Source organism: Microcaecilia unicolor, chromosome 5 (assembly GCF_901765095.1).
Source record: "Microcaecilia unicolor chromosome 5, aMicUni1.1, whole genome shotgun sequence".
Lineage (NCBI taxonomy): Eukaryota > Metazoa > Chordata > Amphibia > Gymnophiona > Siphonopidae > Microcaecilia > Microcaecilia unicolor.
The window spans coordinates 79,103,874-79,116,322 of NC_044035.1; the positions used below are offsets into that span (position 1 = coordinate 79,103,874).

General features: G+C 41.1%; 1 protein-coding gene across 9 annotated transcripts in view; it reads left to right on the plus strand.

Moving 5' to 3' along the window:
* The window catches only part of EXOC6 (exocyst complex component 6), a 276,968-nt gene that overhangs the window by 202,810 nt on the left and 61,709 nt on the right, over window positions 1-12,449 (plus strand). For all 9 annotated transcript variants that reach the window (XM_030203010.1, XM_030203011.1, XM_030203018.1 and 6 more), the window contains one exon: window positions 1,190-1,331. In XM_030203010.1, coding sequence (XP_030058870.1) covers window positions 1,190-1,331 — 142 coding nt within the window. The remainder of the gene's footprint in view (window positions 1-1,189; window positions 1,332-12,449) is intronic.

The window sequence follows — 12,449 nt, forward strand, 5'->3', positions numbered from 1 at the left end:
GTGCCTAAGTAGGTGCCTACTTTTACTTTTAAACCAGGTGCCCTTCACCAGTACACACATGCAATTAGCACCAACTTCAGAGCAGGTGTAAATATGTGCATTGGCATTTGCATACTACCGGGTCACTTTCTGGGTTCAAGTTTTACAAAGGCACTTGTATTGCCTTTATAAAATAGTTGTCTTTTTGGACTTCTTGTGCTTCTAGTTATAAAATCAGGCTCATTAGTAGCAGAATTGTGTCTGTACATTTATGTGGTGCTACTTACACACATAAACCCCCTAGTAATGACACTATTTTTGAACACGTTTATTTATAAAATGGTTTTCTTGCTGTGCCAAATATTGGGGGGGGGAGGGTGAGTTGACAGCGCTACATGTATTTTATACAATTGCACACATAGAGAAAGGCATATTTCAAGAAGACTTTTATTGGTGGGGGAGGTTCATAAATGGCTTTTTCTAATGGGACAAGTTATATTGAGCCATCTTGCATCCCAGTCTTGAAAATCGATTTGGGTGTGCATGTTATGCTTGAAAATTAAGTTGGTTTTGTACACTCTTGAAATTATAGATGTGTCTCTACAGTTAGGACACACTTCTAAAAATTATACTCCTTTATAATTTGAGCAAACTAGAAATACACAAATTGGCATAACTTTCTGAATAACTGAGAAATCAGGTAGACTTGGATGAAATTGGGTATTTTGCTTTCATAATAGTCATATTTTGGGTTTTGTATGGTAAAGTGGAGTACATAGAAAAAAGTCTTAGTTTATTTTCAAGAGTAAACCATTTTTAAAACTTTTTACTACAAATATGTACATCTACCAATTATATCCTTATTCTATACATTCCATCAAATTTAGATAATTTGGAGATCATAGAATTGTTTTAATATTATTTGAAGAAATTGACTTACATTAATCAATGGTCTAGTAAAATAACATTTTTTACAAAGGGTTTGATTTTCTTTCATGGAACTGAAAGTCCCATATATTAAACACATGATAAATGTTAGTACATTAAGCAAATTACAATGACGTAGTCATGGCAGTTATGTACAAGGGTAAACTGCACAGACAGTCTACATGTATAGACAAATAAAAACAGTGACTAAAAGGCCATCAGTTCATACACGATACACTTCATGGTTTATGCTTTGTTCCTTTTCTGTTTTCTTCTTTATTAGGGGAAAGTTGCACAAACAGCCTGCATGTCAGCCTGCAAACATCTGTCTACATCTCTTACGCAGATGCTACTGGATTGCGAGTTGAAACAAATAAGCATGGGAGCCATTCAGCAGTTTAACTTAGATGTCATACAGTGCGAATGTAAGTATGGCTTGTGAAACAAGCATTCACTTTCTTTTGCTCTTTAGAGTTTTTGTGGATGTTAGATGCTTTTATGCTTGTATTTGGAGTAAATAAAGGAGCAGCTCATTGGTTTCTGTTTTGCATGTTAAGAGTATGTAGCTATGGATTAGACAGAATTCAGGATGCTAACAAATATGCCTTTTCCTTGAATGTAGTGGAATAGACCAACTTCTGTAGAATAGCTATTTTATGTTGTGTTTGTTTTATTAAAGAAAAAGTCATCTTTGCTAGTTATTTCTAAAAACATTGTATATTTATCTCTAATTTTCTAGGTTCTAGTGTCCTGCATTTTATTTTTGTTGACAGTTTTAAGCATATTACATTAAACCCCCCCAGGTTTTATTTCTTTATGTGCTGTGAAGGTAGTAGAATAATTTTTCAGCCACTGAAGCAGAGAGAGAGAGTACAACAAGTGAACATCCTTTGTTAAGATAAGTTTGTATATTAAAGCATAGAGATACTGATATGTAGTTCCATGTTAACACATGCTAATGCCATTAATGCATGTTTTTACCTCGGGTCCCATTTTATGCAGAGGAACCTTGTTACTAGTATTGCACATTAATGTCGTTAGCACGTAGTAACACAGTAAATCACATTAGTAATTCTAGGTGTAAAGTGGGTAAACCATAATTGTAATTATACAAAAATTTCATCCAAATCAAATGCAAGATTTAAAGGTATAATTTTAATTTTGATAATCTCTTCTAGTTGCTATTATTTGAAATGTTTTCTACTTTATTTTCTTAACCCTCTCCTTGTAACTGACAATCTCTAAATGTCTCTTGACTATATTGAGGTAATGTGTATCATTAGATTTTCAGGGTAGTTCAAGTCATCGGCATAAAAAAAACCCTTCACTTTGAATCATTAAACCTCTATACTACATTGGTTTGCTGGTCAACCCTTCTCTTTGTGAAAAATTTAAAAAATGAATAACTTAGCTTTTCCAAAAAAGTGCTGTCATGCTATGGACCCCACCAACTGTGGTCAAAGTTTCGCTTGTGCCTGTTTCAAGGTGCTAAGGTCAAATCACCTTTTTTCACACTCCTTTCTTTCAGCATTGCCACACCTTGAAACAGCATGAGTGAAACTGGCCACAGTTGTTGAAGTCCACAGCATGATACATAAAGCACTTTTTTGTAAAAGCTAAGTTATTCATGGGTCCTTTTATTAAGCTGCACTGAAAAATGAACTTTGCTAGTGAAGGCACCTGTTTTGGGTGTGCGCAGATTCATTTTTCAGCACTCCAGTAAAAAAAAAAGCCTTTTAAAAAGTTTTGCCAAAAATGGATGTGCGGCAAAATAAAAATTGACACATGTCCATTTTGGGTCTGAGACCTTACCGCCAGCCATTGACTTAGTGGTAAGGTCTCATGCGATAACCGTGTGGTAATCGTCTATGTGCTTAGAATGATGATTATCGCCTGGTTTCCACCTCGCGCAGGAAAATAAAAATTATTTTACGACATGCGCAGCAGATGCTTGTGAAAAACGAAGTTACTGCCCGGGCCGTTTAGTAGCCGGGCGGTAACTCCAAATTGACACGGCTTAGTAAAAGGGCCCCTCATTTTTTAATTTGACACAAAGAGAAGGGTTGACCAGCAAGCCAATGTAGCCTAGAGGTTTAGTGATTCAAAGTGAAGGTTTTTTTTTTCAATGCCAATGTCTTGAATTACCCTGAAAATCCTATCACTATATACAATGAGATTATTAGTGAAGGTTGGGTTGTGAGGCTTTTTCTCCCCTCACAGATATCATACTCTAGTGCTACACATTACCTCAATATAATCAAGAGACATTTACCCCTCTGTTTACTAAGCCGCGCTAGCACCATTCACTTTCAATGGGCTGTGTCGGCATGGCAGCTGCTAACGCGGCTTAGTAAACAGTGGGGGCATTAGAGATTGTCAGTTACAAGGAGAGTGTTAGGAAAATTGTTTAGAGAGTCTCTTCTGCTTGTTACTAATAAAAGGATTATGCAAAAAAAGAAAGAGAGTCTCTTCTTTCCTCTGTGGTTATTTTTTTTATAGAATGTTTTGTATATTATGCAAGCAAAAGATTACCTTTGAGTGCTTAAAATAAATAGTAAACACCAATCATAATGAACAGTCTTTCATAATTTAAAATTTTGAATTCATAAGTTCTGAATTTGTAGTTTCAGTAGTAGTGTTATTTCTGGTATTGTCTTATGTTGAAACTGTCTGACTCAATTATGAAGCTTTAAATATTTATTTTTAGGATGGGTTATGGTAGGATTAGACTTTGATGTTGTGTAGTTTGGTATTCTTTCTAATTCAGTTTTTAATATGTTTTTATTATGATATATTATATATTTTTGTATTTGTGATAATCCATCTTTAACCAGAACACTTCTGTTAAACCTGAAATAAAAGTGCATATTTAAAATTACATTAGTTTAATGCTGTTGAAGCTGAAATGTACAAAATCAGATATAAAAACTCAGACTTGTCTGAGGCACAAACGTAACATATTAGACCTTCAGATTATATGAATCTGCATTTTCCTCTTTTGAACTATATAGTCATAGTAATAAAATTAATTTCTGATATATTTCATAGTTAGAAATGTGCATTCGTTAGCATGCTTTATTGTATCTAAAATTGGTTTAATGCATGTTAACCTATGAATAGCGTGTGTAATGTTGCACGTGTTGAAAAGTTCTAATATGTATTTTAACATTTTATTTAAAATTAATGTTTGAGATGAACCACATGAAATTGAAATGGGGGGGGGGGGGCAAATAAGCCAAAAATGAACCAAAAACATTTTTTCTGTACACACCCACTGATAATTATGATTAGAACCCTCATAAATTCAGTTTTTAATGACTTCCCCTTACTCCCCCAGTGGTCACCAACCCCCTCCCACCCTAAAAAAAAAAAAAATTAATATTATTTGCCAGCCTCTGTGCCAGCTTCAAATGTCATACCCAGCGCCATGACAGCAGTATGCAGGTCCCTGGAGCTGTTTTAGTGGGTGCAGTGCACTTCAGGAAGGCGGACCCAGGCCTATCCCCCCCTACCTGTTACACTTGTGGTGGTTAATGTGAGCCCTTTAAAACCCACCAGAAACCCACTGTACCACAGCCAGAACCGGTGGTGGGAGGCGGGACTGGTGGTTGGGAGGCGGGGATAGTGCTGGGCAGACTTATACGGTCTGTGCCGGGGCTGGTGGTTGGGAGGCGGGGATAATGCTGGGCAGACTTATACGGTCTGTGCCAGAGCCGGTGGTGGGAGGCGGGGCTGGTGGTTGGGAGGCAGGGATAGTGCTGGGCAGACTTATACGGTCTGTGCCCTGAAGAGGACAGGTACAAATCAAGGTAGGGTATACACAAAAAGTAGCACATATGAGTTTATCTTGTTGGGCAGACTGGATGGACCGTGCAGGTCTTTTTCTGCCGTCATCTACTATGTTACTATGTAGGTGTCCCCCTTCATCCCTTAGGGCTATGGTAGTGGTGTACAGTTGTGGGGTTTGGGGGGCTCAGCACACAAGGTAAGGGAGCTATGCACCTGGGATCAATTTGTGAAGTCCACTGCAGTGCCCCCTAGGGTGCCCAGTTGGTGCCCTGGCATGTGAGGGGGACCAGTGCACTACGAATGCTGGCTCCTCCCACGACCAACTGGCTTGGTTTTGGTCGTTTGTGAGATGGGCGTCCTTGGTTTCCATTATGGACGAAAACTGGGGACGACCATCTCTAAGGTCGACCCAAATGTTGAGATTTGGGCATCCCCGACCGTATTATCGAAACGAAAGATGGACGCCCATCTTGTTTCGATAATACGGGTTTCCCCGCCCCTTTGCCGGGACATCCTGTGAGGACGTCCTCAGGATAACTTGGCGCCCCTTTCGATTATGCCCCTCTTTATCAACCACCCCTTCAAAAAATGTAGCAAATTGATGAGGAAATACTTCCCTTGCCTGAATCCATGCTGACTCTGTCCCATTGAACCATGTTTGTCTATGTGTTCAGTAATTTTGATCTTTATAATAGTTTCCACCATTTTGCCTGGCACAGACATCAGGTTTATCGGACCATAGTTTCCCAGATCACCCGTGGAGCCCTTTTTAAAAATTGGCATTAGGTTGGCCACCTTTCAATCTTCAGGTACTGTGGATAATTTAATGACAGGTTAGAGATTACCAATAGTAAATCTGCAGTTTCATTTTTGAGCTTTTTCAGTACCCTAAGGTGTATACCATCTGGTCCAGGAGATTTTTTTGCTGCTGTTTAATCAGTCAGAAACTGATTATTTAGCCTGCCAATCCAAATTCCTTTTTCTAAGTGGGTTATAATTAAGGAGAGAGTTATCAAGGTGCAGTAAAGGGTAAGCCAGGCTGTCTCCTGCGGTATGCGCTAAACCCAAATATTCAATGTCAGGCCATTTCCAGTGACTGGCATTGAATATCTGAGTTTTTTTGGCTGCTTCAAAGATAACCAGTTATGTCGATATTCAGACATAACCTATTATCTTTAAACCAGCCAAAGATATACCAGGGTTTGACATGGCCGAATCTGACCTCCAAACCCGGTTTAAAAATTGGCAGATAGCCAGTTATATCATGCAATATAACCAGTTATCTGTCAGCTGCTAACCATGGTTATTTATTGGGAGATAGCTGGTTATCGCCAGCTGAATATCAGTGGGTAGCCGGTTAAGCACTATTTAACTGGTCAGTGACTGTGCTAACGGATAAATAGCGCTAAATATCGAGCGACATATGGCCTCTCCAGTCTGCGTATCTATGCCATCTACTCTCCTTATCACTCCCTTAACAGATCCCTATATACTTGTCCCAAGCTGTCTTGAATTTAGATTCTGTTTTCTTCTCCACCACTTCCACAGGGAGTGCCGCGTTCCATGAATTCACCACCCTTTCCATGAAGAAGTATTTCCTCAGCTTACTTCTGAGTCTATCCCCTATCACCTTCATCCTGTGCCCCCTTGTTCCAGAGCTCCCTTTCAATTGAGACTTGTCTCCTTTGTAGTTATGTCACTTAGATATTTAAATTTCTCTATAATATCTTCCCTCTCTTGCCTTTCTTCCAAAGAATACATATTGAGATCATTGAGTCTGGCTCCATACGCTTTATGATGAAAACCACTAACCATTTTAGAAGCCGTCCCCTGGACTGACTCCATCCTGTTTATATCTTTTTCAAGGTGCGGTCTCCAGAATTGTTCACAATATTCTAAATGAGGTTTCACCAGTGTCTTATACAGAGGCATTATCGCCTCCTTTTTTCTACTGGCCATTCCTCTCCCTATGCGCTCAAGCATCCTTCTAGCTTTTGCTATAGCCTTTTCTACCTGTTTGACCTCTTTACGATCATCACATATGATCACACCCGAGTCCCACTCCCTTTTTGTGCACAAAAGGTTTTCACCCCCTAAACGGTACCATTCCCTTGGGTTTTTACAGGCCAAATGCATGACCCTGCATTTTTTAGCATTAAATTGTGCTGCCAAATTCCTTCACTAAGTCCTTCCGCATGTTGTCCACACCATTAAGGGGGTCTACCCTAATGCAGATTTAGGTATTATTTGCAATTAGAGAAACCTTACCAGACAGCCCTTCAGCAATATCACTTACAAAAATGTTAAAAAGAACTGTCCAAGAACCAGTGGCGTAGCAAGGGGGGGGCGGGAGGGGTGGTCCGCCCTGGGTGTCAGCTCAGGGGGGGTGCTCCCTACCAGCTCCCCCCCTCGGCGAATCGACACCCCCGCCCCCCCCCCCCGACCAGCTCCCGCACCCTACCTTTAAAAAGAATATCGGGAAGCGAGGCGCTGCCCTGCACGTAAAAGAACTGTGGACCGACGGGCCTTCTCTCGCTCTGTCCCGCCCTTGCGGAAATAGGAAGTTGCGTCAGCGGAGGGCGGGACAGACAGAGCGAGGGAAGACCTGACGGTCCACAGTTCTTTTACGTGCAGGGCAGCGCCTCGCCTCGCCTCTCGATATTCTTTTTAAAGGTAGGGTGCGGGAGCTGGTCGGGGGGGGGGGGGTGTCATCGTGCTGCACCTGAGGGGGGGGGTTGAACGGCGAACCGCCCCGGGTGGCAGCCCCCCCCCCCCCCCCCTCTACGCCACTGCCAAGAACTGAACCTTGTGGCATAGCACTGGTAACATCCTTTTTCTACCCTCTATTGCCTTCCACTCGACCAGTTCCTAACCAAGTCAGTCACTTTAGGGCACATACCGGGGGACAATCAGTTTATTTATTAGTTGTCTGTGCAGAACCATGTCAAAGGCTTTGCTAAAATCTAAATACTAAAGGATCCTTTAGTGAAGCTACATTCTGGTCATTAATAAACCTGGCTGGGATCCAGACTATCCAACAAAACAAGAAGGCATGCAATCTGTAAAGTTCAAATTGGAACTAGAAGAAGAGGCAGACCGCGTGGATTCCAGTTGGAAAATGTATTAATGAAAAGAGTTAAAATATTGCTCAACACAGCTGTGTTTTGCCCTTGTTCAAGGGCTGTGTCAGGGGCTCGTGAACTGAAATGATAAATACCACCATAAGAACCATATATGAAATAAGAACACATGTACATGGTTCATTTTAAAGCTTTATGTTTTTAATGTCTGTGGTAGTTGTAGGTGTTATGATTTGGTGATATATTTTTATATGTGCATTATTAGCTATGTTATTTATTATTTTATTTACATTGTTTCAGAATGTGTTTTCTATAAACCGCTAACCCCAAGATGTACTGCACAGCATTTGCAAAGAAACACTTAGGGAACACTACATGCACATGGGAGAAAATTTTATGGTTTGATGAGATCAAAGTATGACTTTTTCATCTTAATGCTAACTGATAAGTGTGGCATAAAATAAACGCAACACATCAACTTGCTAACAACATTTCTACAGTAAAGCATGGTGGTGAAAGCATCATATAGGGATGTTTTGCAGAAGTGGGGGCTAGGGTGGTTTGTGGAGATCAAGGTAAAGATGCATAGTGTAAAACACAAGCAAATTCTCTGAAGGACATCCTGTTCCAGTCTGCTGTAGAGATAGGCCTGGGGAGAAGATTTACCTTTCAGCAGGACAGTGATCCCAGGTACAAAATGAAGGCTGCAGTGGAATCGCTGAACAAGACGTAAGTGTAAATGTCCTCAAGTGGCCCAGTCAAAGTCCAGACCTGAATCCAATAGGAAATATGTGAAAAGACTTGAAGACCCCAGTCCACAGATGGTCCCCAGTTAATCTGAAAGAGCATAAGCTATTCTACTAAGACGAATTGGTACAAACTTCACAATTGTGCTGTGCAAAATTGGTATACACTTTTTTAAAATGACCCATGGCTGCTGTTGCTGCCACCAAGTATTGACTCTAGGGTTTCTTAGTCTTAATTATTTTTTGAATGTTTCTTTGGTGGTTCTTTCATGATGAGAGTGTGGATTGGTGAAACAAACTCCTACTTTGATGCGTTTTGGATTCTGATTTTTTAACGGTAGAAGGGTGTGAAGATTTTTACAAAGCACTGTATATATAAAAGATGCTCTGATGGAGGAAACTGTAGTACTAGTTTTCCTTGACTGGTTGGTTTTGGTTTTGCTATGCTGTGCAAATACTATTCCTGCTTCCTTCTCTTTCAAGTGAACTTGTCAACAAAACTGATCCAGGTGGTTTTGTTGGAAATGAAAACTAAACTATATCACGGCCTCTCTTGCAAATGTTGTTTTCCAATGTTATATGAAAACTCTTGTCCATGTGACAAAAAATGATCATTGAGCTATAAAGACAAAAACTAGTTATTTTCATGTACATTAAAGAAAGCTTCCTATGGCTTTATGGGCTTTCCATAGTCTTAGAAGCTTTGCTGGCAAATCTAATTTTTCCTCATAATTTTATGTTAGCAAAAGCACTTATCAAAATTATACCTAATCTGCAATTTCCTTGTGCTTTCATCAGAACAATTATACTCTATTTTCTATATATTAATTGTCAGCTTGGGTTTAACATAGAATGCTTTATTACACTGATACAAGTGAATGTTGCTGGTAAAGCACTGGCCACTGCTTTCAGTTAGTTGCCTGCCACTATTCAATCCAGTCATATAAAAATAGGTAGCATAATTATCAAAATAATAGCAAAAGCCCTAAGTCAATATGAAGGACTTTCCTTTTATCAGAGAAATGTAATTATTGGTGGTGCGCTTCCTTTGTACTTTTCTGTTTAATTGATATTCCATTCTACTCTTATTTTTATGTTCATTGACATGCAGGATTCAGACATGTAAGTGAATGATAGAATGTAGATGAAACTGCTCTCCCACAGCTCTCTAATAGTGGAAGGTTCTGAGCATGTGCACCTTTCTCATATGTGCAGGTCCCCTCAGTCTCTTCAAACAGACAATAAAACACAGCTCTCTTGACTTTCCATGGAAGAGTCTTCTCTTCTGTTTTTTGACATTTTTCATTTTTTTTTACTTTTGTTTTATGTTTCATTTAAAAATGAATGTTAATGTATTTTTTTCATTATAAAATTAAGAAAGTTGTCAAAACTAGAAAAAAATATTATGGGGTTCATGTTCAAAGCACTTAGACTTAAAAGGCCCATAGATTACCATGAGGCATATTTTCAAAGCACTTAGACTTGCAAAGTTCCATAGTAACCTTGAGGTGGGAATAATTAGTGAGGTAATTAAATTTGCTCATGACACAAAGTTATTCAAAGTTGTAAAATTGCAAGAGGATTGTGAAAAATTGAAGAGGACCTTACAAGACTGGGAGACTGGGCATCCAAATGGCAGACGACTTTTAACGTGAGCAAGAGCAAAGTTATGTACTTGGGAAAGAGGAACCCAAACAATACTTACACGATGCAAAGGTTCCACATTAGGGGCCCTGTTTACTAAGGTGTGCTTGTGTTTCTAGCGCATGCTAAAATTAGCACACTGTAAATGCTAGAGACACCCATATATTCCTATGGGTGCTTGTAGTGTTATCGCTTGCTAAAAACGCTAGAGCACCTATAACACGGCTTAGTAAACACAGCCCTATGAGTCACCGTCCAAGAAAAGGATCTAAGTGTCATTGTTGATAATACGTTGAAACCCTCTTCTCAATGTGCAGCGGCAGCTAACAAAGCAAATAGAATGTTCAGAATTATTAGGAAAGGAATGGTAAACAAAACTGGGAATATTATAATACCTTTGTATTGCTCCATGGTGTGACCGCACCTCAAATACTGTGTGCATTTCTGGTTACCGCATCTCAAAAAAGATGTTGAGGGGCATAATCGAATGGGGCGCCCAAGTTTTCCTGGGGCCATCCTCGCAGGACGGCTCTGTGAAGGGGTGGGGAAACCCGTATTATCAAAACAAGATGGGCATCCATCTTTCCTTTTGATAATAGGGTCGGGGACGCCCAAATCAGCAAGTTTAGGTCGACATTAGAGATGGTCATCCCTAGGACTTGGTCATTTCAGATTTTCGGCGATAATGGAAAGCGAGGACGCCCATCTCAGAAATGACCAAATCCAAGCCATTTGGTCATGGGAGGAGCCATCATTCGTAGTGCACTGGTCCCACTAACTGATCGGAAAAAGCCCTTCCTTTACCGATCCCTTAGCGATTCGGAAAGGAATGGGCATGCATGAAGGAAAGCGCATGCAAATGAGCTGCTCGTTGTTAGCTCATTTGCACATGATTTCCTTCCTAAGGAGGGGAAGCCAGTGCAGAGCAGCCAAGCGTTATGCGTGGCTGCTCTGGGCATGCCAAAGATGGCTTCATACATGCAAACAAGCTGCATGTATAATAGCCGTCTACAACCTTAGAAAAACAGAAGTCCAGGTGAAAATGTCCAAGTGCTCGTCAGGGACGCCTTTTTTTTTTAAGAGTATGGGTGAAGGACGTCCTTCACTATGCCTCCGTCCCTGCGACAGCAGTTGAGGACGTCCTTCCTATGCCTCCGCCCCTGTGATGGCAGTTGAGGACGTCCAAAATGTGGATGTTTCTGTGAGAAGGACGTCCATGCCTTTGCTATGCCTCTGACACCCCCTTTATTTATTTGGATTTTGGATCACAAGTAGTAGCAGTGGGATTTGAACCGGCCACCTCTGGATTGCAAGACCAGTGTTCTAACCACTAGGCCACTCTGCCACTCCTCCACTCCCTTGAAATGTTGCCATCCCTGTGGGGAGGGGGGAGGCAGTTGAGGACGTCCAAAATGTTTGAAAGAAGGACATCCACGCCTTCGTTATGCCTCCGCTGACACATGCATACCTCCCCCCCCAGGGACCTGCATACTGCCCCCCTCACAGGCACGGCCAAATTTCAAGGCAGTGGAGTGGTGGAGTGGCCTAGTGGTTAGAGCACTGATCTTGCAATCCAGAGGTGGTCGGTTCAAATCCTACTGCTGCTACTTGTGATCCAAAATCCAAGTAAATAAAGGGGGTGTTGGAGGCATAGCAAAGGCATGGATGACTTTCTCACAGAAACATCCACATTTTGGATGTCCTCAACTGCCGTCGCAGGGACGGAGGCATAGGAAGGATGCCCTCAACTGCCGTTGCAGGAAAGGACGTCCTTCACCCATACTGTAAAAAAAATAAAAAGACAAAAGTTTTTAAAGTTTTTTTTCAGGGTGGGAGGTGCTTAGTGACCACTGGGGGAGTCAGGTAAGGTCATCTGCTCATTTAGGGCACATTTTTGTGGCTTGGTCGTAAAAAAAAAAAGACCAAGTAAAGTCGGCCAAGTGTCCATCAGGGACCCCTTCTTTTTTCCATTATCACTTGAGGATGCCCATCTGTTAGGCACGCCCCAGTCCCGCCTTCTCTACGCCTCTGGCACGCCCCCGGGAACTCTGGTCATCCCCACAACGGGAAGCAGTTGGGGATGCCCAAAATTGGCTTTCGATTATGCAGATTTGGGCAACCCTGAGAGAAGGACGCCCATCTCCCGATTTATGTCGAAGGATGGGCGCCCTTCTCTTTCGAAAAAAAGCCTGATAGTGGAATTAGAAAAGGTACAGAAGGTACCGTAACAAAAACAGAGAAGGGCGATGAAAATGATAAAGGGGATGGGACGACCTCTCTATGA